Consider the following 27,101-nt stretch of genomic DNA (forward strand, 5'->3'; position numbering starts at 1 on the left):
GGCCTCTCCCGTTGCAGAGCACAGGCTCCGGAGGCGCAGGCTCAGCAGCCATGGCTCACGGGCCCAGCCGCTCCACGGCATGTGGGATCCTCCCGGACCGGGGCACGAACCCGCGTCCCCTGCATCGGCAGGCGGACTCTCAACCACTGCGCCACCAGGGAAGCCCCTATTTTCAGTTTTTTAAGGAACCTCCATACTGTTCTCCATAGTGGCGGTATCAATTTACATTCCCACCAACAGTGCAAGAGGGTTCCCTTTTCTCCACACCTTCTCCAGCATTTATTATTTGTAGATTTTTTGATGATGTCCATTCTGACCAGTGTGAGGTGATACATCATTGGGGTTTTGATTTGCATTTCTCTAATGATTAGTGATGTTGAGCATCTTTTCATGTGTTTGTTGGCAATCTGCATATCTTCTTTGGAGAAATGTCTATTTAGGTCTTCTGCCCATTTTTGGATTGGGTTGTTTGTTTTTTTGATATTGAGCTGCATGAGCTGCTTGTATATTATGGAGATTAATCCTTAGTCAGTTCCTTTGTTTGCAAATATTTTCTCCCATTCTGAGGGTTGTCTTTTCGCCTTGTTTATGGTTTCCTTTGCTTTGCAAAAGCTTTTAAGTTTCATTAGGTCCCATTTGTTTATTTTTGTTTTTATTTTCATTTCTCAAGGAGGTGGGTCAAAAAGGATCTTGCTGTGATTTATGTCATAGAGTGTTCTATGTTTTCCTCTAAGAGTTTTATAGTGTCTGGCCTTACATTTAGGTCTTTAATCCATTTTGAGTTTATTTCTGTGTATGGTGTTAGGGAGTGTTCTAATTTCATTCTTTTACATGTAGCAGTCCAGTTTTCCCAGCACCTCTTATTGAAGAGGCTGTCTTTTCTCCATTGTATATTCTTGCCTCCTTTATCAAAAATAAGCTGACCATAGGTGTGTGGGCTTATCTCTGGGCTTTCTATCCTGTTCCATTGATCTATATTTCTGTTTTTGTGCCAGTACCATGTTGTTTTGATTACTGTAGCTTTTTAGTATAGTCTGAAGTCAGGGAGTCTGGTTCCTCCAGCTCCGTTTTTTTCCCTCAAGACTGCTTTGACTATTTGGGGTCTTTTGTGTCTCCATACAAATTTTAAGATTTTTTGATCTAGTTCCATAAAAAATGCCATTGGTAATTTGATAGGGATTGCATTGAATCTGTAGATTGCTTTGGGTAGTATAGTCATTTTCACAATATTGATTCTTCCAATCCAAGAACATGGTATATACCTCTCCATCTGTTGGTATCATCTTTAATTTTTTTCATCAGTATCTTGTAGTTTTCTGCATACAGGTCTTTTGTCTCCCTAGGTAGGTTTATTCCTAGGTATTTTATTCTTATTGTTGCAATGGTAAATGGGAGTGGTTCCTTAATTTCTCTTTCAGATTTTTCATCATTAGTGTATAGGAATGCAAGAGATTTCTGTGCATTAATTTTGTATCCTGCAACTTTACCAAATTCATTGATTAGCGCTAGTAGTTTTCTGGTGGCATTTTTAGGATTCTCTATGTATAGTATCATGTCATCTGCAGTGACAGTTTTACTTCTTCTTTTCCAATTTGAATTCTTTTTATTTCTTTTTCTTCTCAGATTGCCATGGCTAGGACTTCCAAAACTATGTTGAATAATAGTGGTGAGAGTGGACATCTTGTCTTGTTCCTGATCTTAGAGGAAATGCTTTCAGTTTTTCACCATTGAGAATGATATTTGCTGTGGGTTTGTCGTATATGGCCTTTATTATGTTGAGTTAGGTTCCCTCTATGCCCACTTTCTGGAGAGTTTTTATCATAAATCGGTGTTGAATTTTGTCAAAAGCTTTTTCTGCATCTATTGAGATGATCATATGGTTTTTATTCTTCAATTTGTTAATATGGTGTATCACATTGATTGATTTGCATATATTGAAGAATCCTTGCATCCTTGGGATAAATCCCACTTGATCATGGTGTATGATCCTTTTAATGTGTTGTTGGACTCTGTTTGCTAGTATTTTGTTGAGGATTTTTGCATCTCTATTCATGAGTGATATTGGTCTGTAATTTTCTTTTTTTGTAGTATCTTTGTCTGGTTTTGGTATCAGGGTGATGGTGGTCTCATAGAATGCGTTTGGGAGTGTTCCTTCCTCTGCAATTTTTTGGAAGAGCTTGAGAAGGATGGGTGTCAGCTCTTCTCTAAATGTTTGATAGAATTCACCTGTGAAGCCATCTGGCCCTGGACTTTTGTTTGTTGGAAGATTTTTAATCACAGTTTCAATTTCATTACTTGTGATTGGTCTGTTCATATTTTCTATTTCTTCCTGGTCCAATCTTGGAAGGTTATACCTTTCTAAGAATTTGTCCATTTCTTCCAGGTTGTCCATTTTATTGGCATAGAGTTGATTGTAGTAGTCTCTTAGGATGCTTTGTATTTCTGCGGTGTCTGTTGTAACTTCTCCTTTTTCATTTCTAATTTTATTGATTTGAGTCCTCTCCCTCTTTTTCTTGATGAGTCTGGCTAATGGTTTATCAATTTTGTGTATCTTCTCAAAGAACCAACTCTTAGTTTTATTGATCTTTGCTATTGTTTTCTTTGTTTCTATTTCATTTATTTCTGCTCTGATCTTTATGATTTCTTTCCTTCTGCTAACTTTGGGTTTTGTTTGTACTTCTTTCTCTAGTTCCTTTAGGTATAAGATTAGATTATTTGAGATTTTTCTTGTTTCTTGAGGTAGGCTTGTATAGCTATAAAGTTCCCTCTTAGAACTGCTTTTGCTGCATCCCATAGGTTTTGCATCATCGTATTTTCATTGTCATTTGTTTCTAGGTATTTTTTGATTTCCTCTTTCAATTCTTCAGTGATCTCTTGGTTATTTAGTAGCATATTGTTCAGCCTCCATGTGTTTGTATTTTTTACTGTTTTTCCTGTAATTGATATCTAATCTCATAGTGTTGTGGTCAGAAAAGATACTTGGTACGATTTCAATTTTCTTAAATTTACCAAGGCTTGATTTGTGACCCAAGATATTATCTATCCTGGAGAATGTTCCATGAGCACTTGAGAAGAAAGTGTATTCTGTTGTTTTTGGATGGAGTGTCCTATAAATATCAATTAAGTCCATCTTGTTTAATGTGCCATTTAAAGCTTGGGTTTCCTTATTTATTTTCATTTTGGATGATCTGTCCATTGGTGAAAATGGGGTGTTAAATTCCCCTACTATGATTGTGTTACTTTCGATTTCCCCTTTTATGGCTGTTAGCATTTGCCTTATGTATTGAGGTGCTCCTATGTTGGGTGCATAAATATTTACAATTGTTATATCTTCTTCTTGGATTGATCTTTTGATCAGTATGTAGTGTCCTTCTTCATCTCTTGTAATAGTCTTTATTTTAAAGTCTTTATTTTGTCTGATATGAGAATTGCTACTCCAGCTTTCTTTTGATTTCCATTTGCAAGGAATATTTTTTCCATCCCCTTACTTTCATGACTGGGGATCTTAATTAACTTTAGCTAGAAGGAGGGAAGACCAGACCAAGGCTACCACTGTTCTTAGCAAAAAGCAAGTCTCCCATATTAGCTAGCTTAGGGGGATTGCCATAACAAATTACTACAAACTTGTGGCTTATAACAACAGAAATTTATTCTCTCACAATTCTGGAGGCTGGAAGTTGGATATCAAGGTGTTGGCAGGGTTGGTTCTTTTTGGAGGCTCTGAAGGAGCATCTGTTCCATGCCTCTCTCCTGGCTTCTGGTGGCTGCTGGCAGCCCTTGGCATTCCTGAGCTTATAGACATGTTATTCCAGTCTCTGCCACCTTCTTCACAAGCTTCCCCTCTGTGTCTCTGTGTCTTCCCTTTTCTGTCTCTTACAAGGACATTCATCATTGGATCTAGGGCCCACTCTTATCCAGGATGATCGCATGTCAAGATGCTTACCTTAAATACATCTGCAAAGACTCTTATTCCAAATAGGGTCACATTCTGAGGTTCTGGGTGGACGTATCTTTTGGGGCCACAAGTCAACCCAGTACAGGGATGGCTGGTCCTTTTTGTGGTTTGGATGTAATGTCCTGAAAATATCAATGAAGTCTAACTGTTCTATTGTATCATTTAGGATCGCTCTTGCCTTGTTGATTTTCTGTCTAGAAGATCTGTTCATTGATGTAAGTGGGGTGTTAAAGTCTCCTACTATTATTGAATTCCCGTCAATTTCTACCTTTATGTCTGTTAGTATTTGTTTTATGCACTTGGGTGCTTCTAAATTACGTTCATATATGTTGACAAGTGTACAATCCTCTTCTTGTATTGATCCTTTTATCATTATATAATGTCCTTCTTTATAGACTTTGCTTTAAAGTCTATTTTGTCTGATATGAGTATTGCAACTCCTGATTTCTTTTCATTTCCATTTGCATGAAATATCTTTTTCCATTGCCTCACTTTCAATCTATGTGTCCTTTGCCCTAAGGTGGGTCTCTTGTAGGAAGCATATCGTAGGCTCTTGTTTTTTTATCCTGTCTGCCACTCTATGTCTTTTAATTGGAGCATTCAGTCCATTGACATTTAAGGTAATTATTCCTTTCTGTGGTTTGGACAATGTTCACGTTTTTGTCTGTGTTCAGACATCATTACAGAGTGGTCCTGTTTGTCTTGATCCATCGTGGTCACAGAGTGGCCTTGTCTGACACTGATGTTCTGTGAAACTGTATATGTTCAGCAGGAGAGCACCAAGGCCCAGCTGTGTGAGCCAGGCCAGCCTCTGGAGGTCAGGGCCTGCCTTCCTCTTGTTCAGCTTGAAGGCAGTGAGGGAGGCAGCCATCTGGGAGAAGAGTTCCAGCCACAGGGGCAGGGTGGGAGTGTGCCTTGAGGGCTGAAGGGCCAGCCAGACCCCGTGGTGGCTGCAGCAGAATGAGCAAGGGGGAGAGAGGTAGGAGGACAGAGAGGCAATGGGAGGGGGTGCAGAGCAGTGAAAAGACTGGCTCTCAGGCCAGAGGAAATGAGGGGCCTCTGGAGCGTTCTGAGCAGAGCAGTGAACACGACGGACTGGAGTCATCAGCAGGCACAGTTTTGATGGAGTGTTAGGACAAAAACCTGACTGAAGTCGATTCACAAGCAAGTGGAGAATGAAGACACAGATGAGACAATTCTTTCCAGAAGCTGTAGTGCAAGGTGGAAGAGAGAAACAGGAGGAAGCTGTGGTACCTGGTGAGAAAGTGGAATAAAGAGGTTTTGGTTTTGTTTCCCTTTGAGAGCAGTGACGATGAACAGAACACTGCTGAGGAAGGTCTGGAGGAGAGACTGTCTTGATGGTGTCAGTTGGAGAGGGCATAACCGCAGAAAAACGGGCTCCAGGCCCAAGTGGCGGCCTGGCTGTGGAGGAAGACCGTGGTAATGGTGGGGGTGGAGGGGAGGCCGAGGCAGGCAGGCTGGGGGACTTGGTCATCAGAGGTTCTCTCCTGAGAGCCTCTCTCCACATCTCACCTGCACTTCCTGTCAGTAACCTTGTCCCCAGGCCATGAGTGCAATAGTGTCTGGAGGGGGCTGCAGTCACCCAGCCTGGCCCAGGTATGGAGACAGCACTTGGAGCTCCATGGACCCCAAGAGGGACCAGAGATGGAGACAGAAGGGGTAGGAAACTGAGGAAGAGAAAAATCAGAAAGGGACCAAAATCCAGAGTCTCTCACAGACCCCAGGCACAGGCAGGGACAGCAACCTGAGTCAGGAGCTCCCCTGTGTTTTTCGTCATCCTCAACAGCAGGTCCAGGTTCAAACTGCTGGTTTATCACTTGCCCACTGTGCACTCTGTGAGCCTCAAGTCCTCCAGGTATAAAGTCGGACTCAACCAACCTCCTCTCGGGGCTGTTGGGAGAATTTAGGGAGGTAAAACACGTAAAGTGCCATCAGGGTGCCTACAAGGAGCCAGATGCTTTCCTTTCCTATCTTCTGCCACCCACAACCCTGGGTCTTCACACTGGCTCCTACGGCGGCTGCAAGGATGGGAGCAGGGCCCCGCCTGCTGGCCGACTCTGGAACTGCACCTCTACCCCAGTTCAGAGGTGGAAGCCTCCACATAACAATTCCTCCAGCAATTTCATTCCACGGCTACAGATACTACCCAGATCGGTAGGTGAGCACTCCAGCCTTCTTACCACCCCCAACATCATCGCCAGGGCCTTTAATCCACCCTAACCCCCTTTACTCCTGCAGCTGCCCTTGCTTGGAGTGCCCCCACCTCCGCCATTTGGAAACATCAAAGGTCTGAAGCTTTCCATGACCCTCTCCTCTTAGCACCCCTCCCTCTCACAGATAGAACTACTAAGGAACTTTCTTTTCCCTATTCTCTCTACATCTGGACTTACCTCTAGGTTTGCTAAACTGTGTGAGAGAGTACACTAGAACACCTGTCTCCCCTGCTTCGAGACTCACCTTCAGCTGCTGCCAGAGGGACTTTCTAACATCTGAATCCGATCAGTCGCTGCCCTGCCTGAAATCTCCCCGAGGAAGTCTCCCCACTCTGGGTGAGGAGGGTGCGTGTCTGTGTGAGGTATATGTCTCTGGATTTTCCAATATTGCTGTATAAGAATGTCTGTATACATTTTTTTTTTTTAAGTAAGGAAAACAAATCCTTCATTGGCTCCCTGGTAGATTCAAATTCCCCAGCAGAGCTCACCATGTGGGACCTGGACTCTGCCTTTCTGATTCCTCCCTCCTGCCACCCACCAGCCATCCCCTCGTCCTCCTTCCATGCCTCTCACACTGGTTCTTCTGCCTGGAGAACCATGGCCCACAGTCCTTCACGCAGCAAATCCCTCCTTGATCTTCAATGCTCAGCTCAAACATCATCTCCCTAGAAGCCTCCCTGACACCCCGGGTTTCACTCATCTCTACTCACACATGTTCAATCCATATTAGTTGAAAGAAGTAGAAGTCAGTCCCCGCTGCCATGGTTTGCTTGCAAGCAAAATGAGGGATCCAGACAGGATCTTACAAACCCTTCCAGACTCCAAAATTCTGAGTTGATAATGATGAGCATATTTTAGGCAAGCAGTCACCAGCTTGAGCTGTGATCACCTATTGCTTTCTGTCAATAGGTCCTTCTCCATGGGGTTCATCACTCTCTCCCACCCTGGGGAGGGGAAGAGTCATCTCCTCCCTCCTTAGCAGGTGGTCTATTAGGGGCATAGGACTCTGGGGAAACCAACAGTTGCTTCTCATCCCTGCATCCCTCAGCAGCACTGTGCTCACCTGAGTGTTAGAGACCATTTGCTGATCCTGGTGGTGAACAGCAGGGGCTTACCTACCCACAGTCACCGTCTAGAGCTGCATTAGGGGCGAGGCACAGCTGAGCCCCTTCCTGCAGTGTTCATCTTTGAGGGGCACTAAAACATGATTGGAATAAATCAGAAATCTGGTGCCAGGAAAGCCAGGTTTCCATACACACATGCCTCTGTATGCTGTGTAACCACCAAATTCAGCCAGTCCTGCTGCCACTAAAGGCAAATGTACCTTTGAAGAGAAAGACAGAGCTTTGTAGGCTTGGATATTCTCTGTTGAGCCTTCTTTGAGACACCAATTCGTTTTACTCTGCAACTCAAATTCTGAAACCGAATAATGCATGACATCTCTCACCAGGAAGGATTTTATTTTCTCTCACCAGGAAGGATTTATTTTATTATCTAAACTAGACCTAAATCCCTTATTATACCTTCTAGTAAGTTGTCCAGTTTGGAAAAAAACCTTTTTTTCCCCTTCTTAAAAAAAATTATTTACTTATTTATTCATCTTTGGCTGCGTTGAGTCTTCGTTGCTTTGCGCGGGCTTTCTCTAGTTGTGGTGTGTGGGCTTCTCATTGTGGTGGCTTCTCTTGTTGAGGAGCACAGGCTCTAGGCGTGCAGGCTTCAGTAGTTGTGACACGCAGGCTCAGTAGTTGTGGCACACGGGCTTAGTTGCTCCGCGGCATGTGGGATCTTCCTGGACCAGGGCTCGGATCAGGGCTCGAACCCGTGTCCCCTGCATTGGTAGGTGGATTCTTAACCACTGTGCCACCAGGGAAGTCCCAAAAATACTTTTTTCAAACTTCAGAACAAACACCTAGCTCCAGTCTACGGAGCACAATGACGAGCCACCTAAGACCGGCACATCCTTCCCCTTAACTCATCCCGGAGGCCGTGTAAACCTGTGCTCAGGCTCTGGATTCAGGCTACAGTTTAAATCCTGACTTTACTACATGAAATCATAAGGAAGTTTACTTTAGCTCTGAGCCTGTTTTCTCATCTGTAAAATGGGGATAAAAACAGTATTCCTCTTAGGGCTATGAAAATTAAATGACATGCTTGTAGATGGCTGGCACAGTAGGCAGGTGCTCAACGAGCGACAGTTAACCAGCACTAACAGTAACCTTCGCTGTGATGAGAGGAAGGCACCCTCATGAGGACGAGGACACTCACTGTTACGGAGGCCAGTGGAGAAGTTAACTTGTCTGTGATTTCACAGATCTGCTCTTTAACAGGCTGCTCCTGCCGTGAGTCCACACTCTCAATCTAAGGGATTTGGAACCTAGTTGGCATTTTCACCACAAAGCCACATATATTAAGTCTCACCACACACAAATGCACTTCCTGCACACGAGGTTCTAGTATGCAAGACCCACCCATCCAATCCAAACTCTGGCTGAAATCCCTTCTAAATGTACTCATCTTTAGCTTCCTTTCACTCCTGTGCCTCCTGAGCTATAGCGCAAATGCATGCAGCTGTAACCAGAGGGCAATGGTTACACCCAGGACAAGGGCCCCAAAGCCCAGTCTTCCTCGTCAGACCTGCGGCTCTGCCTCCTGATGAAGGGCAGCAAGCACTTCTTAACCCACTTTGCTCGCTGAGGCTTCAGTCTGGGGACTGGAATCTCTAATTAGAATTTCCACGTTCATCAGGGGGCATCTTTATTTGTAGTAATAAAATGGGGACAGAGCATCACCTCCCAAGCCTGACAGGTGTATTGACAAATATTCCCTAAAGGCAGTAGAAATAGGTGATGGCAACTGAATCACAGACTGCACCCGAATGACAAAAGTTACGTTTAATTTACAATGTAATAAAGGTTACAGGTAAAAAGCTACACATAAAGCGTGAAAAGGCCTATTACACAAATGTACAAATCTCTGTACAAAGCTCACATCAATGTGTCCTACCTTCGTCTCCTATGTTTGTTAACCAGGTCTAGTCTTGGAGCTCTGGACAACGAGAGCTCTCAGTCAAGGGGGGGAAAGAGCCTCCAAATCAACATCTGAAGATGTCCTCTTCGAGATATCCGTCACTTCAAAGTAAAATCTTTTCCTTTTTAATTGAAATTGCTCTAACTGGTCATATCCTTTATATTGCCTTCATAACACACTTGAAAAGGAAAGTAATGCCTTAGAGAGTAGAGGACAGTACTCTGGAATCAAATGAGAAACTTCAGCAAGTAGAGTACTCAGGTTTGACAGGAAAAACAGGTAAAGTTCAAACAATACTGTAAGTTTAAAACTATCAACCTGTGTCTATGGCACTGGTCACAGATGAAGAAAAATCAAAATGTTCTCATTCTAACAGAAAGGACAAAAGAGAAAAGCCTAACTACTGGACCTCAAAACCACCGACCCAGGAAAACTTCTGAGTTGTTTTAAACCTTAGCTTAACTGAAGCATTCTAAACCCTCTTGTTAACCTGGAATCCGTGGCAACCCTTCTGCTACCTGGGACTTGCAGGATAGTAAATATAAATCAGGCTGCTAAACCCACAAAGCTGGCAATGCTACTGTCACCTCCACAGCTCTACATTCAACCTGAGGGCCTGGAGTCTCTCCCTGGGGTAAATAATTTTTTAAAAAGTGATCCTAGAAAGAGGGAGAAAAGAAAAAAGGAGATAATGGAAAGAGTGCAAAAGAGCCAGGGCAGTCTATTTAAAAGGATGTATGAAACATTTCTCTTCAATGAAAGTGTTCTGAAGACAGGTCTTTCTGGGATACTTCAACCCCACCCCCAGTTTTAATATTACATGGTTAGGACCCCAGGAGACATTCTGAAAGACGATACTGCACACATGGAAAGTTTTTCTCCCTAATTCATTAGCTCCCCCATCACCCTTCCACCCTGTTCCCACCCAATCCCACCCTCCTCCATTACCAAAAATATCAAATCAGTAAGGAAGGTGTGGGCTTCTTGCCCGGCCAAGCCTCTTTTGCATATTTTTTCTTCTTGGGTTCGTTGACAGCTTCAGGGTTATAGACGGCAGGGTTTGGTGCAGGGTTCATGGTCACTGCTGACGGCACGACGGGAGTCAAGTCCACGTCAGGAGCGAGGTTCGGGTATGGCATGGGCAAGCCACCGATGAGTGCTGTCCCGTGGATGCCATGCGGCTGGGAGCCGGCTTCACTGTGCGTGGGGGGCAGGCCCCCATAGAGTCCTCCACTGAATGCAAAGTTCTGCATGCGCCTGTTCCCTGATTCCTCCAGGCCCAGGGAGCCAGGGCCCTCCACCCGCTTCTTCTGTGGTTTATAGAGAAGACAAGAAGTGAGACACAAGAGTGCTGTTAGCCTGTTCTATTGCAGTCCTCGAAAAACTGGGGAAGGCCCCTAAACCTCTAACTTGTTTTGTTTCTTAAACAACCCATCTCACTCTCCTGAAATCTCAGGGTTTGAAGAGACCTTACAGTGGTCATGTAACATCACGGCTCCCGAACACTGCCCCACACAAAGTGGTCACCATCCTACATCAAACTGAGAAAAATGAGGCTAGTGTGTGAACTTTTCATAAAGTAAGATTTATCCAGTTTAAGTGACCATTCTTTACCCTAAGGTCATACTCCTCCCTCTTGTTTTCAATGTTAAAATGCCCTTTCAGGAATCAGAGGTGATAATAGATGGAGTAAGTATTTCCATTTTTCTTTTTTGGGGGGAAAATAAAAAGTTAGTATCTTCCTGTTGGGCACCTAATTTTTAAACATTAATCTGAGAGCAGAACAAATCTGTAGTGACTGAAAGCAGCTTACTGGTTGCCTGGGAGTGGGAGGAAACTGACAGCAAAGGGACACAGGGGAACTTTCTGGGGTGATGGAAATCTGTATTTTGATTATAGTAGTGGTTACCCAGGTGTATATATCTGTCAAAATTCAAATTATACTTTAAAGGCAACAGAAAATTCCAAAGGGTGAAGAAAAAAGAGAAAAGTGCCCAAGGGGAAATGTAACACAAATACTATGGAGTTGTATGGAAAAATTTCATCTTATACTTTTTCACACTGGACTAAAGTTCAATGAAAGATCCTCCCTCACCCCTCTACTCCTTTTGCATGAACTTGACACATTTTATCAATCTATTCTAATATATTCTAAAGATTTTAAAAAAAATAAAACTCCCTATAGCATCTCTGACCAGCATCTTCCAATCACATTTGAATACCTCTACTAATAGGGATCTACTTCCAGGGGCCACTTGCTCCCTTTTGGAGCCCTAGCTGGCAGGTGGTTCTCCACACGTTGAGCAATCAGAACACCTCTGTAACTTCCACCTCTTGGTTCTTCAACAGAGCTGCTCTTTAAACCTAATCCAATGTGGGCTGGCTTTCCTATCTGTGCCATCCCCATTCACAAAGTAAAGATGTGGTAAAGGCCAGAGGTGCCATGCAGAAATGCAACAATGTCTCTTCTTTGCCTAATAGCTTACTTTGAGTCAAGAAGGGAAGGTTAAAGAAAGGTGGGTCTCTCTGCACCCTGCTGGGAGGTAAATTTACAGACCCACATCACACCATAATTTACATGCAGGATCAAGCTAGCTGGTCACCTGCAGCCTCTCTATGGCACTCCAGGATCCCTACACACAGATGGGGTAAATGGATTTCCACAGTATGAAAAATGGGAAAGGAGCAGAGAATGTTTTAAAATTAAGCACACACTTAACACGTACCTACATATAAAAGAGTGGGTTTTTAAACCAGACTATATGACATTTCAAATACTGTCACAACATGCTTCCTACCTTGACTGGGACCACTGCAGTCTGCACCATGTTCCGGAAGCGACCAACTGAGGGATCCACATCCTCTGCAAAAAGACACGAGGGCAGGGTTAGTTCAGCAACCAGCTGGGAGGATTAAAGTTATAGGGCTCAATGCGAATAAAGCAATCACAGTCATTCATATTAAAACAGTAAAATACAGCTAACACTTCAAGTGTTTACTGGGTACTGTGTTAAATCCTCACAACAACCCTATGAGGTAAGTACCACTACAATAAACATTTAATAGATGAGAAAACAAACTCAGGCTTGGAGAAGGAAAGTGACCGGCCCAGTCACCTTGCTGGAGAGGAGCCAGGATATAAATCTAAGCAGCCAGAAACAGGCCTGTGCTCCGGACTATGCGCTACACCGGCTCCCCCAGGTTCTTTCCCATTCCACATACCTCCCTCTTTTGAGGGAAGACATCAATAATCTCATGTTAGTGATAAAAAGAGGTCACACACCACATACCTTGCTAACACCCGCTCATTAGCAAATAACAGAATTAGGATTCAGACCCAAGGCTTCTAGCTTAACTTCGCCTTTCAACCTGAACAACTGTATATAGGCATACCTTGTTTTATTGAGTTTCATTTTACTGTGCTTTGCAGATATTGTTTTTTTTAAAAAAAAAAACAACAAATTGAAGGTTGGTGGCAACCGTGCATTGTCAGACGATGGTTAGCATTTTTTAGCAATAAAGTATTTTGTAATTAAGGCATTGTAAAGAAACAAGTACACTGCTTTTGTAGACATAATGCTACTGCACACTTAACAGTTTACAATATAATGTAAACATAACTTTTATATGCACTGACAAACCAAACAAATATGTGTGACTAGCTTTGATATTCACTTTACTGAAGTGGTCTGGAACCAAACCCACAATTCCTCCAAGGTATGCCTGTACAATTAAGACTCACTAAAGGATCTGAAGCCCCTGTCCAGGCAGGGTGGGACCGCGGCTCCCTTTTCACAGCTTATACACACACTATTGAACCCTACGAAGCTTCTAGCTTCATTTATTCACTGTGCCAGAAGAATGCACTAAGACCAAGTAAGGGACATGCTTGTAGTCAGTCAGTCTCTCATTTACTGGACATCAGGCACGGAAATAAAGAACAAGACACCGTCCTGCCTGTAAGGAGTTCACAGTTGTAAAGCCAGACAGGCTAGGATACAATGGAGGTGCTTGAAGAGTGGTGCAAAAATAGTTTTCTTGGAGCACAGAGGGGAGATTGGGCTGGATCACCTAGAATGAACAGTTTTCTCACTGAAGACTGAGTGTGGGGAAACAGGCAAGCATAGACTTATTATCATTACTAGAAACACTACTCGAGGGCCCTTTTATCTTAATGCAGTGGCAGGAAAGGAGCTGCTTCCCTAATAGATGTTGTTCACCTTATTTTAATGTGTTGAGGGCACTTGCTATTTAAGAAACACTCTTGTGAGTCCCTTTGGAATACAAAGATTCCTTATTTAACTTGAATAATTAGTCCCTGGTTTATTTGTTTTAAGTCTGGCTTTTCACATATTAGGGTGCCTCTAAGGAACATACCCTGGAATTATTTTCACAAACAATCGATGTTCAATGAATGAATAGCTTCTATATGGAAGAAGAAAGAGGAAAAGATATCCAGGCTCATCAGGAAGGAGAGGTCTCTAAAAAAGGCACCCTTATCTTCTCTCTCATTACCGTAACAGCCCTGCTCCAATCATCCCTTCAGGAAAGCTAAATCAAGTGCAAGAGCAACTGGAGCCCAAGAGGCATGGCTAACGGGGTATGTGGCCCACAAACACAAGAGGCCTGCGGAAGTGGGGGCTAAGCCATCTGGGGGACCCTGTCCTGTGCTGGCTGAACGGTGCTCAGGCCTCTCACCCTCTCCTCATTCTCTAGCCATTCGACTCCTAGAGAGGGGGTCTGCCCATTGCAGGAAATCTCTGCTCCTGGAAGATCTACCGAGAAGTTTCTTGCTAAGTCTACTTCTAGTATAGGAAAGTCTGCATAGGTAAAGGCAAAAGGGGTGGCGGATGATGATGAGGACAATGGCTAACACTTACCAAGGGCTACTGAGTGCCAAGCACAGATATGAGGTATTTTCACATATATTAATCATTTAATCTCCCCACCAATCCTGAGACCAGTAGTCATGTCACTGGCCAGGGTCAAAGAGCTACTAAGCGGAGAGGTGGATTTCATACCTAGGCCCTCTGATCAGAGCCCACGCTCTTAAACACTACGCCATACTCTGTCTGAACGTACTGCCTTAATAAAGCTGCAGGACAATAATTTTCTTTTTTTTCCTTTTTCTTTTTTTTGGGCATGCCGTGCGGTATGTGAGATCTTCGTTCCCCAACCAGGGAGTGCAGAGTTTTAATCACTGAATCGCCAGGAAGTCCCACAATAATTTTCAAGGAGAAAAACAGAACATATCAGACCCCGAGTCCTGAAAGAGACTTAACAAATTATCTAGTTCAGTGATTCCCAAACTGTTGGCTGTTCATCAGTACAAACAGGAGCTTATTAAAACTACAAATGTCTAGGTCCAACCCCTAGAAACTCTTATCTGGCACTCAGAAATAAACTTCCCAGATTAGTCATCCAGCTTCTGCCCAAACATTTCCCTTGGGCATTCAGTACCTTGAGAAGTAATTCATTCCACTTCACACATCATCAAAAAGTGAACAAAAGTCACTAGAATGAATGCCCCAATCTCTTTCACAGGAATTCTTTTAATTCTTCTTCTAAATATAAGAAGGATTTGTTGTTGCTTTTCATGCTGAGCCAAATATTTGCTACTCACAGGCTCTGGTTTCACCTCCTCCGTCCTCCCGAAGGACAGCCTTGCAAACATCCACCTCAGGGTGCCTCCCTCCAATCTACTCTCCCTCATGTACAGCTCCCAGCATTTAGGGACCACTTTCCATAGCTGGGAGTCTCCTTCCCTCAAGACTACATAACACATTTAGTACTTAAGGCCATGCTTGCATTTAGTAACACATTTGGGTGAGTTCTGCTCAGAACACAGGCCACCGGGTTACTGTCCCCCATTATTCTATTAATGCAATTTTAAACTGTACTTGATTAGTTTCCATATCCCCCTGATGACTCAGACTGCATTTTTAACTAACTAAAATCCTTATACCTTTTTTTTAACATGAGCTGTCACTGGAGCAGATTTTCTCCATTTAAATAATTGACATTCTGAAACTAAATGCAGGACTTGAAAGTTATTCTCACTGCATTTCAATTTGGGATATAAAAGCAACTTGTTAGTCTGGGATCCTTGTTTCCATCCATGAAGGTTTATTTTCAAACAAGATTTTTGGAATCCCAATTCCATCTTCACTGTATAAACTGCACCTCCCAGCTCCATGCCATCCACCTCCCAGAGTACTTGAGATATAACATGAGCCCAATAAACGAATGGTGAATGATGGAACAAATGGGTAAACTCAATGGCCTTCCCAGAAACTGATGCTCTCATCTTGCTGACGTTTCCATACAAACTATCTATAAATTAGGACCTTACAGAGGCAAGTCTTCAATGCGATTAATAGTAGCAGAAAGTTCTCCAATCTTAGAGTTACCAATCATACATGGAACCCCATGACAATAGTGTCTGCTCTGACCTATACTTAAGCTCCACTATACCTGGATCAGCAAAGGAGAATTACAGCCTTCCTTCATCTACTTCTTTCACACTGCAACTGGATAATGCTTGAGTTTCAGGGCACTCCATCAATGTACAGGCATACCTTGTTTTACTGCACTTCACATATACTGAGTTTTTTATAAATTGAAGGTTTGTGGAAACCCTGCATCAAGCAAGTCTATCAGTGCCATTTTCCCAACAGCATTCACTCACTTCGTGTCTCTGTGTTACATTTCTGTAATTCTCACAATATTTAAAACTTTTCCATTATTACTATAGTTGTAACAGTGCTCTGTGATCAGCAATCTTTGTTGTTACTATTGCAAAAAGATTACAACTCAATGAAGGCTCAGACTAGCATGGTTAGCATCTTTTAGCAATAAAGTATTTTTTAATTAAGGTACGTACATTGTCTTTTTTAGACATAATGCTATTGCACACTTAACAGACTGAAGTTGTGTAAACGTAACTTTTACATGTACTGGGAAACTAAAAAATTCATGTGACTTGCCTTATTGCAATGCTTGAACTGAACCCAAAATATCTCCAAGGTATGCCTGTTCTGTACAAAAATATCTCCCCTCAACATAGCACCTGTTATCCTAAACCTTGTACAGAAACATTACAACTGACCTACAGGCTGTGTACACTACTCTCTGACATCACAGCTTTTTCATCAGAAAAAACTAGGAAGATACCTCACCTGGGTTGATGATCTCATCATCCTCACTAAAGGTCACCCGTGAGTTCTTCCTCTTCCTCTTTGGTCTCTGAATGTCCAGATTCCCCTCCTCAATGGTGAGAGTGGAAATCCGCTTGTTGTGGGCAGTGTTGAACTCCGTCAGGTTCTGGGACAGGGTTCACACAGGAAAGACAGGAATAAGTACACAAGGAATTTGAAGGAGAATATTACCAAATAAAGGGCAGGAAGATATTAGGAGCTAACCTTGACCTCTCCACACAGATGAGATTCTTTTCTGCATTCAGAAAAGATTCATTACCGTCCCTAGACAGCTAATACCAGCAAGCCTCAATTTGACAGAATGTGGAACATCTTCATTGACTAGCGCGGCAGTGATATTCAAAAGGGAGTGAAGGACCTTGAGATGAAGACAGGTCATCTGTGCAAAAACCCTTGAGTTGAGGTTTTGGGTTTTTCTGAATAAAGTTTATCATGTCTTCATGCTGAGAATTAAAGGAATACAACTGGGAAGAAATCCAAGAATTGTTTTTAAGTAACAGAGACGAGAAAGGACAACTGACAGCTTCTTTCCCAGTAGCTCTCTCCTTTAAAACTTGTAAGGACGTTACCAGTGCACTGAATATCTGGCATTAATGTTTTGTCACTCCCCATCCCTTCATCTGGCCCCATTTCTACTCATAACTATCTATCCATCTCAGTGATTAACTTGGCCTCATCACTGCTGCCTGCCTCTTCCCAATCACCTGGACTTATTCCAATCTGTACTGCAGTTTGAGACATCCCAAATGTCTTGAGAACAAGGACCCAGAGATGACCTAACATACTGAACTAAAAGACAGGAAGGCATGGAAGCAGCCTGGAAGAGAATGTGCAAGAGTGACTGCCAACCAGGTCCCTGGCTATCAGGCTACTTCTTTAGAACAAAATAACTTCTAAGTTGTAAGACTGCTACTGTGCTTTTCTTCCTAAGGGCTGGGAAACTGTCTCGGTATACAAGAATAGTAAATGCATGTGGGTGGTTAAGGACAGGCTGGCGTTTGATCTACCTGGATAGACCAGCCACACCAATGCAGTGACAGACACGTGAAGACAAAAGCTACATCACAAACTACTGGGGTCAGCTCTAGAAAAGAAAACCTTAGCACATTAAAATTAAATCTTGTAAAATTCATGGCCTTCAGGGCAGCCAGGCCCAGAGCAAAAGTAATCAAGTTCTACTCAGAAGATTCTTGGGCTGACTGGACAATATCAAAAACAGCTACATAAATGAATGAAAGCTTCAATCTCTGTGAGCTAGTGTTGTTCAAACAAACTTTCTGGATGATAGAAATGTTTTCTATCAGTGCTATTCAATATGGTTAGTCACTAGCCAAATGTGATTACTGAGAACTTGGAATGTGGTTAGTGGCTACTGCATTGGACAGTGCAGCTCTAGAGAAATGTAACTCCCAGCCTTGGCTTCTAACATCCACTGAAAGTGCACAAGACAACCATAAAGGTCTACTGGCAGGAGACCCAGTCTCCTAGTTAGCCCTGGTTATACATAACCAAACCCACACAATGCAGCTCTCCAAGGGCCACACCACACTGCCAAAGTGGCAAAGGCTTATCACTGGGCTCAAGAAAACCTCCAGTTGCTAAGTCACTGGCATTTCAAACTACACAGAACAGCTACACACTGCAAAAGCCAGCGTCCCAAAAGACATAACAATGACATAGACAATGGAATTACATCAAGCTCTGTTTCTTCCTCTGGAAGCCCCAGTAAGCCCTTGAGTTCATCATCCTCTCCACCCATCTTCTCATCTCCTTTCACAGCCGATGGCAATGTCTGAGGCTTCTCACGCAGAGTGTATGCCCTTGTGGATGCACCAAATGAGACCGTGGAATCGATGGGAATTTGCTGAGGCTTGTGAGGCTCCAACCGAATGTGACCCAAGAAAGTGCCGTGTGCTGGGAATAACCAAATCAGAAATGTAAGAGAGGAAAACAAACAAACAAACAAACCAACCTGAGTTGTAGAAGGGAGAGTAGCTCCTGCCAGCACATCAGTTTTGCTTTTTAAAATGGAAATGGCACTGGGTCCACTTTGCATCCCTTGTCATGGGTCACAATGAAAAGGAAACTCCTTCACTGAATCTTGAATCTCTTCAGTGGATTTCTTACACATCTTCAGACCTGCTGTTACCCCACATAACAAATACCACTGCTTGCTCTCTGCTGCCAGACAGGCTTGGCTCCATTCTGGGTCCAGCAGGAATGGTTCCAACCCAGCAATAGGCATGCCCGCTAAGGCAGGAGACAGGAATTGCTATGGTCTGACCTCTCCAGCCCCAAGTCTAAGGAACATAGAAATTGCTGGCCTGGTGGCAGTTATGTTTGGGGTTTCCCCAGGATAAGAAATGAGGTTGGCTGAAACAGGTGCAATATCAATGGCAAGGCAAGCCAAAATCCTACTGGAGAGTCTGGATATCTTTCCATGTCTGCATTCTGCATATTATGAAATGGAGAGAAAAGATGAGATAAATTTGCAAGTAAGTACTTATGAGACAATGCTCTCCAAAACCATTATATAAGCATACTGGGGTGATGTGTGCGTGTGTATGGGGAGCGGGGAAAGGAGTAAAACACGATCAACCCAGGAAGCAGATCCTTTACATTTCAAGCTGTAATTATACATAGGCAAAAATGAACAAATTTCAAGGCCCCATGCAGTCAAGTCTCAACTGCATTTCTGGGATTATCTTTGACAAACTTGAAAATCTTATTAGTTGGAGTATGCTCATAGAATTAAAATTGATATTATTAATATCACAGCAAAATGTAGCTGGGATAAAGAGCCCATTATAAAAAATTAACTTTTGGTCAAAACAAATTTTGTTTTTTTTTTAATGTCCTACTGTACTACAACTCTACTACATTAATGGAGCTAATCACAGCTTCTGCTTAAATTGGACCACAATCTATCATGGGCCTATAAACACATTCCTTAGTTCCTGGATGCTTTTTCTGTTCTCTGTATATACTTATTGCTCTCTCCAGGAAAGTGCTCCCCAAAACCCTCTTCTCTCTCCAGTCATCAATTATTCCAGTAAAATAGGAAATATCACAGGAATGGAGAACAACTAATTTAAAAACCAAACATAAACTTCCTTGATAAGCAACAAAACACAATTTCAAAACTGAAGAACCCAAAGAGCATTTTCACACTGCCCAAAAGACAATGTGTGAAATAGGATGGGATATGAGTTACTTACTACTGTTGAGATCTATTAGGAAAACTCTCTTCAGATGCTTATGGTAGACCAAGGCAGCGTGGACCCGAGAGCAAGACTGGTGGTCAATGGTAAAGTCACACAAATCAGGGTTTCTCCCAAATAAGTAATACTTCTTCTCATCAATGATCAGTTTCTAAATAAATTAAATTAAATATTACTTAAAGCTTGTTTCAACAGGGTTTAGCAAAAATTCTTCCAATAAACTAAGTAGAGCATCTTAAGATAAAATTCCTTGTCAAAGGAAATATTTATATTTACTATTATTCTTCAAGATAAAGAGCTCAGAATAATTTACGAACATTGGGGGATGGATGGCAATTAATCTCCCCAAATGTAGTGGTCAAATGTTTAGTGTTGATATGAAAAGAACTTTCCTAATCGTATTAGATGTAAATGGCATGCAAGAGTGGTTGTCTTCTGACCATTGGAAATTTAAGATTTCACTGAATCTTAATTTTAGGTCAAGCAGGAAACACAAAGCATGCCTATAAAGTAATAAGACCGCTTTTCAGAAAAATATATATTCAAATGAAGATTATCAATTGGTTCAAAAAGGAAGGGGATAGAAACACCTATCTATATTCTAATCATGCTGCCAGAGACCCAGAGTATTTCTGGAACCCTCTTTAGAAACTAGAATTACATTAGACATCATTGTATGAGCCTCTAAATCTAACTTTATTGTCTCATTTCACTTTGCCCACAAAAAAGCATTACTCAAAGTTAACTCTAAATGAGTATTTGCTGTGTCCAAATACGGAACAACCTCACAGGGCAAAGATTAGGGGTTAGGGGATGTAGGGATTAAACCTTTATTGAAGAACTATTATTGCTAGGCATTTTTTTTTTTTTTTTTGCGGTACGCAGGCCTCCCACTGTTGTGGCCTCTCCCATTGCGGAGCACAGGCTCCGGACGCGCAGGCTCAGCGGCCACGGCTCACGGGCCCAGCCGCTCCGCGGCACGTGGGATCTTCCCGGACCGGGGCACGAACCCGTGTCCCCTGCATCAGCAGGCGGGCTCTCAACCACTGCGCCACCAGGGAAGCCCTTGCTAGGCATTTTTAAGTATTATGTCATCTAATCCTCAAAACAACTCTGTGAACCAAGTATCACCTTTACTGTTAAACATAAGAAAATAGATTCAGAGAGATGAAGCCACGTATCCAAGGCAGTCCAGCTGGTTAAGTAGCAGATCTGGGGTTTAAACTCAGGTGTGAAATGACCTGCAATGCTAACATTCTAAACAACAGTGCCATGGGTCTGAAACAATTCTGAGAAGAGCTCCAAAATGTTTCTAGCCACTGCTGTGGTACTGGAAAAAACAAAACTGTATAAGGCCCCAATATAATAGCAGAAAAGAGGATTTCGCAGACCAGCAATCTATTATTTTAAAAATTGTAGGGGCTGACACAGTATTGTTAACTTTTCTTTTGCCATATGAGAACTATTTTTTTAATTGTCACCAATCAGTATTATAATCATTTTATGAAAGATAGGTCATTTTAACAAATAAGTAAGAAGAGGGATAAAGGACCACTCTTTGTGCTGAATTTATGAAAAACTCACTACACTGTCTTTATTTTTCTTTTAGCCCATGATCAGTAAAGCCTTTGCCACAGACTGGTTGTAGACTGGGCCATCATAGATGAAGGACTCTGGATAAATTTTCGCTAACACTGCTTTCAGTTCTTAAAGTCTACAATATGAGTACTTGAAGAATAACCCTCATTCATATACATTATGTTGTTCCTTTAAGTTTTGGGGGTTTTCTTTGGCTGTGCCACGCGGCTTGCAGGGATTTTAGTTCCCCCACCAAGGACTGAACCAGTGCCCTCGGCAGTGAAAGTGCCGAGTCCTAACCACTGGACCGCCAGGGAATTCCCTGTTTTCCTTTAAACACAAGGTCTCACTAAGCTCTAGTTCACATTTCACACTATGCTCCTTCTAAAATCCCTGAGAGAAGACAGCACAAAGTTGAGTAGGGAAGTATAGTCAAACTAGGATGTACCAGGCTAGGAATCAAGAGGCTTATGTTTCATTCCTGGCTATGTCATTGAATCCACAGTGGGCTACAATTCTCCCCTATGCTTTATGTAGCTGGTTCTGGTTCTTACAAAACCAGAAATACACCTCACGTACTAATAACAGTTAACAACTGCTGAGTACTTATGTGCCTATGTGCTATGAGTTTTATGCTATGAGTTTTATGCTATGTCATTTCATCCTCACAACCACTCTGTGAAGTAGGCAGGCACTATTATTCCTATTTTTATAGATAGGAAAAGTGAGGCACAAAGAAATTAATTAATATATGCAAGTTCACACAGCTAGATATTTATAAACTGGATTAGAAATTTCAGGTTTGTCTGACTTCAGAGTCTAATCTTTTTAAACCACTACATTATATATTTTCTTCACTCTTCCTGCATCAAAAAATCCACCATATGGCAAAAAACATTTTAAGGAATGAACAAGTACTATGGGTCACACTCTTAATTGTTTTTTAAACAATCACTTACCCAGTTCCTTCCCAGCTTAGCCTTTAAGGCTCAAAATAGGTATGGGGGTCACCTCTGGGAAACCCTGTCCAACAGTGCCCACCTGCTGCTGGCAGAGCTTGTCCCAGGCCCCTAGTGCTAGGGAGCACCAAGATTCAACAACAGCCTGACAGCTCAGTCACACAAGCATCCCCATGTCTGCTCAGACCCAAGTATTAAGACTTGGGTTAAAAATAAGACAATGCTTCAGAATTGAGAGAGCCCTGAAATTTCAGCATCTTATTCTCTCTAGATAATATCTATGCAGGTTGAATCTCACTGCATTTCTCATTCATATTTATGTGCACACAGATTATGTCCTCATAAGCTTAAATTTGCTAACCAAAGTGTTCACAGGCTAGACTTAAAGAAACAGTACATAAGATCACCAGCACTTGGGCTCTAATATAAAATTGACCACATTTCTATGATTCTAAGCTGCCAGTACCAGCGATTTAGGTGTTTAGAGGGGAAAAAAAAGGGCCTCCAAATTAAATATATACATTCACTATTAAAGGCATCTCAATTATAGAAATGTGAAAATGTAGGGAAAAAAAAGTATGCCTCAGAAGCAAGAAAATGTGTGAATTCTTAGACAATATGCTTCTTCTGTCCAAGTGAATGAAATAATGCATTGGTCTTTCAATAGCCACTAAGCCACAATTTCTTAACTAGCTATGGCTAGTACCATTATTCAGTTGTGCCTCTGAGTTATAACTCAGAGTGTATCTTTACACACTGGGCTTAAAAGACTCATGGCTTTTGTTTTAATATTGCACTTCTTAAACCCAGCTATCACAACACATCACAAGCCTCTGACATAAGGCTAGGACATAGATAGCTCGGTTAGTATCAAGTGCTGCCTAAATCCTTAAAAAATAAGCACATCTCGTGTCTATTCCTCTCGGAAACAATACAGTGATATCTAAGTATTGTAACATGACAGTTCTGTGGCAACTCAGCACACCTAAGAGCACTGAAAGAGAACATTATCACTTAATGGAAACCAGTAATTAGAAGGATGTTTGACAAGTCAGAGTGCTTTGAAAGTATAAATTATTTCGCAGAGGAATATGACATTATCATTAAAGCTAGCCCTCCTTGTCTGTTTCTTCCTGTAGTAAACTAAAGATTTACTAAATTCTGGTTATATATAAAAAAAGACTCCTATATGTCTATTTAGCAACAATATTTTATATGTGTGGAACAGTCTACAGTGTAACAAAACAAAACAAAACAAAAAACATTTTAGCTAACTTATTCTCTTGAATAATCTTGGTACTCTGTAATCTTTAAGACAGAAGAACACATGACAAAGGGGCTCTAAGTGACTGGCTCAGGGCTTGATGAATTAATAAGAGAATTCATCACAACTCATGCCTTAATACTTTGCCAAATACGTGGGTATCTCTACAACATCCTGAAAGTGAAAACACTGTATTTATAGAACATCCTGCAGGAGACCTCAAAGATAGCTTTTCATTATGGAGTGCAATGTTTTTACTATATATACCAAAGAAAAATAACTGCACTCAATAATAGGGCCTTGAACTTAAATTCTATCTGAGCAAGAAACATAAAATTGGTTGAAGACACAGAGACTCACAACTCCACAGTCAGAGTGGGCTTAATCTCCATCTCTTGGTAAATAAATGGTAACATAAGGATTTAAAAAAAGTACACAACCTAACAGCTAATCAAAATTCATGTTCTCTTGAAGTTCTATGTGGTTTTCATTCTAGAGACTTGTAGAAAAGCTGGAATTCTGCTCAACTTGTCCTTTATAGTACTTATTTCAATTATAATCATGCAAATTTTTGTTTGATTCTGTTGTTCCCATCAGATGATTCCTTTGAGGACAGGAACCACATTTGTTCTGTTCACTGCTATAGTCCTATGCCGAGCACAATGACTGGCACATAATAAGTACTCAGTAAATGTTTTGAATGAATGAATGAATTTTGTCACCATTTCCATTCTCTTTTTTGAGCAAGTATCGTAGTTTACTATCTTCTTTGAAGAGTTTTGGCTTGAATCTCATAAAAGCAACTTAAAAGTTAAATTCAATCTACATCATTCACTTTCTTCTTCAATTACTACAGATCTTGCACCTTCCATACAACTCCACATACTCAGAGAGAAGGAATTCACCAAGTTATAGGACATCCAGTTTGACTGAGGCCTACAAGGCCATGATCTATTAAAACCCTTCATTTGGAAGGTGAGAGGAGTCACAAAAAACTGAGTGTCTGTGGAGATACATGGTTTTAATGTGTTATATCACCATGTGCTTTTAATAGAAAAAAAAAATCAGGATGAACGAAAGTAGCATTTCTGTAAAACAAAGCACAGGAGAGGAGGTGGAAAAGTGAGTCACTGGCAAAAATCTTTAGTGTGGTGGGAAAAAAAAGGGAAGACATGTACTTCCATACCTCAATTAGCTTGTCTCCTTTGACTACATCCAGATGTAAACCAGGAGGGGGTTTACCTGCCCTGAAAAATAAGTGTGAAAAAACATTTTCAGGATGAGTTTGTAGATGCTATTTACAATCATTATCCCATTCAACACTATAGCTCTCTTACTAGCCTATAATTAGTTCACGTTCAAGCAGAAATGCCATCTACTTCACTGTTATTATAGCTCCTTTCTACATTTGACACTTACTTCCCCAGTGATTCAACTGCTCTGAAACATATTTTAGTGGATCTGTATTTAGAGCAGCACCAAAGAAACCCATATTTTAGCACTGGATTATCCACCTTGGAGAGAAAGCAGCACAAAGACTGCAAGTACTATAGCTGGGGTTGTCTGGTCACTTCGAGTCTGAATCTAAGATTTGCCACTACCATTAATTAATACCATATAAAGGCAGAATAAATCAGTTGGTGTCCGGGGCTGATCAAGACTAGACTCATCACAGAATAAGCAGAGGGTACTGTCCTGAGCTCTGAGTCCAAATCAGAGAAGTGTAATTAGGGAGCTAAGGCAATCCAAAACTATGCCCATGAAACCAGGTACCAATAAATACAAGACATATTTGTTAACCTTGAACAGGTCATTCTACAATGGCATGGGTAAGGGAACTTTTCTCTACACTCCTGTAACCACACCATCCAAGGGAGATACATGTATGTCAAAGCACCTAACACAGTGCCCGGTGCCTAACAGACGCTGAGGAAATGGTAGGTGATCTTATACAGCCTCTTCTAACTATAAGTTTACTGTCCTGGCCCAACTTCTGAAATCAATGCAGCAAGGAACCAAAATGGACACAGAATTTGTAGACTGAAGCAACTGGGTGTTACAAAAGTGCAGAGGGACCCAGAAAATAGCCACACATTCACTTGCTTCCTGTGTTTGCTCCTTTGAAGTTTGAAGGATGAACAATCTTGCCAGAGTCCCTACATATGCACACACAAAAATGCACCTGTTTACATCTAACTTAAGATGCAACACAGTCATCTCACAATCCTGACCCAACTCCTCTATGGAGGTTGTCAGTAAGACAAGTGCATTGGACAAAAGCCCATTTTGTCTGGAAAACAGGGAAAGCCAAGTTATGTCTAAAACATGCTTTCTGAACTCCTACTACGTGCCAGGCTCAGGTCTAGGAACTCGGAATATAAAGATGCGTTAGGCAGCCCTTGCCTTTGAGGATCTCTATATAACGGGGGCCAGAGAGTAACACAAACAATACACTGTGATGAGCAGAAATAGCCCCAACTCGGATGGGTCTCCTTGCAAGGCAATTCATACGTATTCATCGTGTACTCTACTCAAAGACTAAAATTATTCCATTATTCCCAAGAACTTGCGAAAGGAGGAAAGGGGTTCATCCTAACAAGCAAGGATGCCCTCTGCTGCCCGGCTTCGCGCTGGTCGCTGAGGCGAGCTTGGGGGTAGGTCAGAGCCGTTCCTGCCCTCAGGGAGCTCCCAGTCTGCGAGAGACAGGCAAGTGCCGCACCCAGGCTGCATCAACAACCGCGGGATGCGGGGCTCTGAGCGGGGCGCCGGGGCCGGGAAGCTAGCTCGTGCGCGCTCGGGACAGAGAGCAGGGGGGCAGATACGATGCTCCACAAGAGCACCAGACAGGAGTTGGGGTAAGTTCGGGGTCAAGGCCCCGAAGCGCCCCGGCAACCAGCTGATTGCCCGAGGGGCTGCCTAAGCGAGCGCCTCAGAGCCCCCAACTCTGGGTTTCCCCAGTTCCTGGGCCCGGGCTCCGGGTTCCCGGTTCCTCCACACGCCGCCCGGCCCTACAGACAGTTCTCCCTCAGTCAGTCCCAGGATCTTTGGGCCGCTCGGCTCGCTGCGAGAAACGAGCCGCCCGGCCAGCCCTGGCCAGCGTAGGCTAGGCCACTCCAGCGCTGGTCGCCCCGCCACTCACCAGGTCGGGCAGTCAAACAGCGGGAGGCTAGAGCCGGAGTTCGCGGCTGCTGCCATCTTGCTTCTCCCCCTCCCATTTGGCGGGCCTGAAGCACGCCGGGAAACTGGAAGACCCAGAGGAGAGAGGCGGCTTCCCAGCAGCCTGTGCGTATGCGCGCGCGCGCCCACCCACGGACGCATGGACGCGCAGACGCACAGGGCGCTTCTAGTAGCGGGGGGAACAGGGATAGGGTTTTGAGGTCTTTTTCAGTGCTTGATAGTTCGCTATTTACAGAGGTCAGGGTTTTCCTTGGCCGGGAGTTGTTTGAGGAAAATGGGCTCGTAAGGAGGGGTTCGGTTTCTCTCTACGTTCTTTTTGCAAACACGCTCCCAGGCTCTAAAATGTTGCGACTCCACCCTTGCTCTGGGCCTGCCCCCTCAGCCTTTCGACCCCAGTCTGGAGAGAAGCTAGAGGGTAGAGCTCAGCGATTGGAAAAACTCCAACTTTTCTGTTTCTCTTCTTCCGGTC

At 42.7% G+C, this 27,101-nt stretch overlaps 1 protein-coding gene and 1 non-coding gene across 4 annotated transcripts; both read right to left on the reverse strand.

Annotated features, from left to right (window-relative positions):
• Positions 1–9,065: 9,065 nt before the first annotated feature.
• Positions 9,066–26,749, reverse strand: PPP1R8 (protein phosphatase 1 regulatory subunit 8). 3 transcript variants are annotated; one of them, XM_004266599.4, is made up of 7 exons: positions 26,595–26,749; positions 24,642–24,702; positions 19,652–19,805; positions 18,127–18,347; positions 16,395–16,539; positions 12,015–12,079; positions 9,066–10,526 (listed from the first exon to the last, which is right to left on the reverse strand). In XM_004266599.4, the coding sequence occupies exons 1-7, from the start codon at positions 26,648–26,650 to the stop codon at positions 10,173–10,175; spliced, it is 1,056 nt and encodes a 351-aa protein (XP_004266647.1). In that variant the 5' UTR covers positions 26,651–26,749; the 3' UTR covers positions 9,066–10,172. The 3 variants fall into 3 exon arrangements, with proteins under 3 accessions (XP_004266647.1, XP_033278332.1, XP_049567879.1); XM_033422441.2 differs by lacking the exon at positions 18,127–18,347 and adding an exon at positions 18,406–18,884; XM_049711922.1 differs by lacking the exons at positions 18,127–18,347; positions 24,642–24,702 and adding an exon at positions 18,406–18,884 and having other exon boundaries at positions 26,595–26,677.
• Positions 22,906–23,071, reverse strand: LOC117200244 (small Cajal body-specific RNA 1). Its single transcript, XR_004481725.1, has one exon. It is a non-coding gene; the product is annotated as a small Cajal body-specific RNA 1 (non-coding RNA).
• Positions 26,750–27,101: the final 352 nt, after the last annotated feature.

The sequence above is a fragment of the Orcinus orca genome, chromosome 1 (assembly GCF_937001465.1).
Source record: "Orcinus orca chromosome 1, mOrcOrc1.1, whole genome shotgun sequence".
NCBI classification, from domain to species: domain Eukaryota; kingdom Metazoa; phylum Chordata; class Mammalia; order Artiodactyla; family Delphinidae; genus Orcinus; species Orcinus orca.

What these genes read in the sequence shown, in the direction of transcription:
- PPP1R8 (XM_004266599.4), bottom strand. Translation starts at nt 26,650, where the DNA reads ATGGCAGCAGCCGCGAACTCCGGCTCTAGCCTCCCGCTGTTTGACTGC. An exon ending in CTGTTTGACTGCCCGACCTG is followed by an intron (nt 24,703 to 26,594) that starts GTGAGTGGCGGG and finishes CTTATTTTTCAG; the next exon opens with GGCAGGTAAACCCCCTCCTG. An exon ending in AGGAAGAAACAGAGCTTGAT is followed by an intron (nt 16,540 to 18,126) that starts GTAATTCCATTG and finishes ACCCTGTCCCAG; the next exon opens with AACCTGACGGAGTTCAACAC.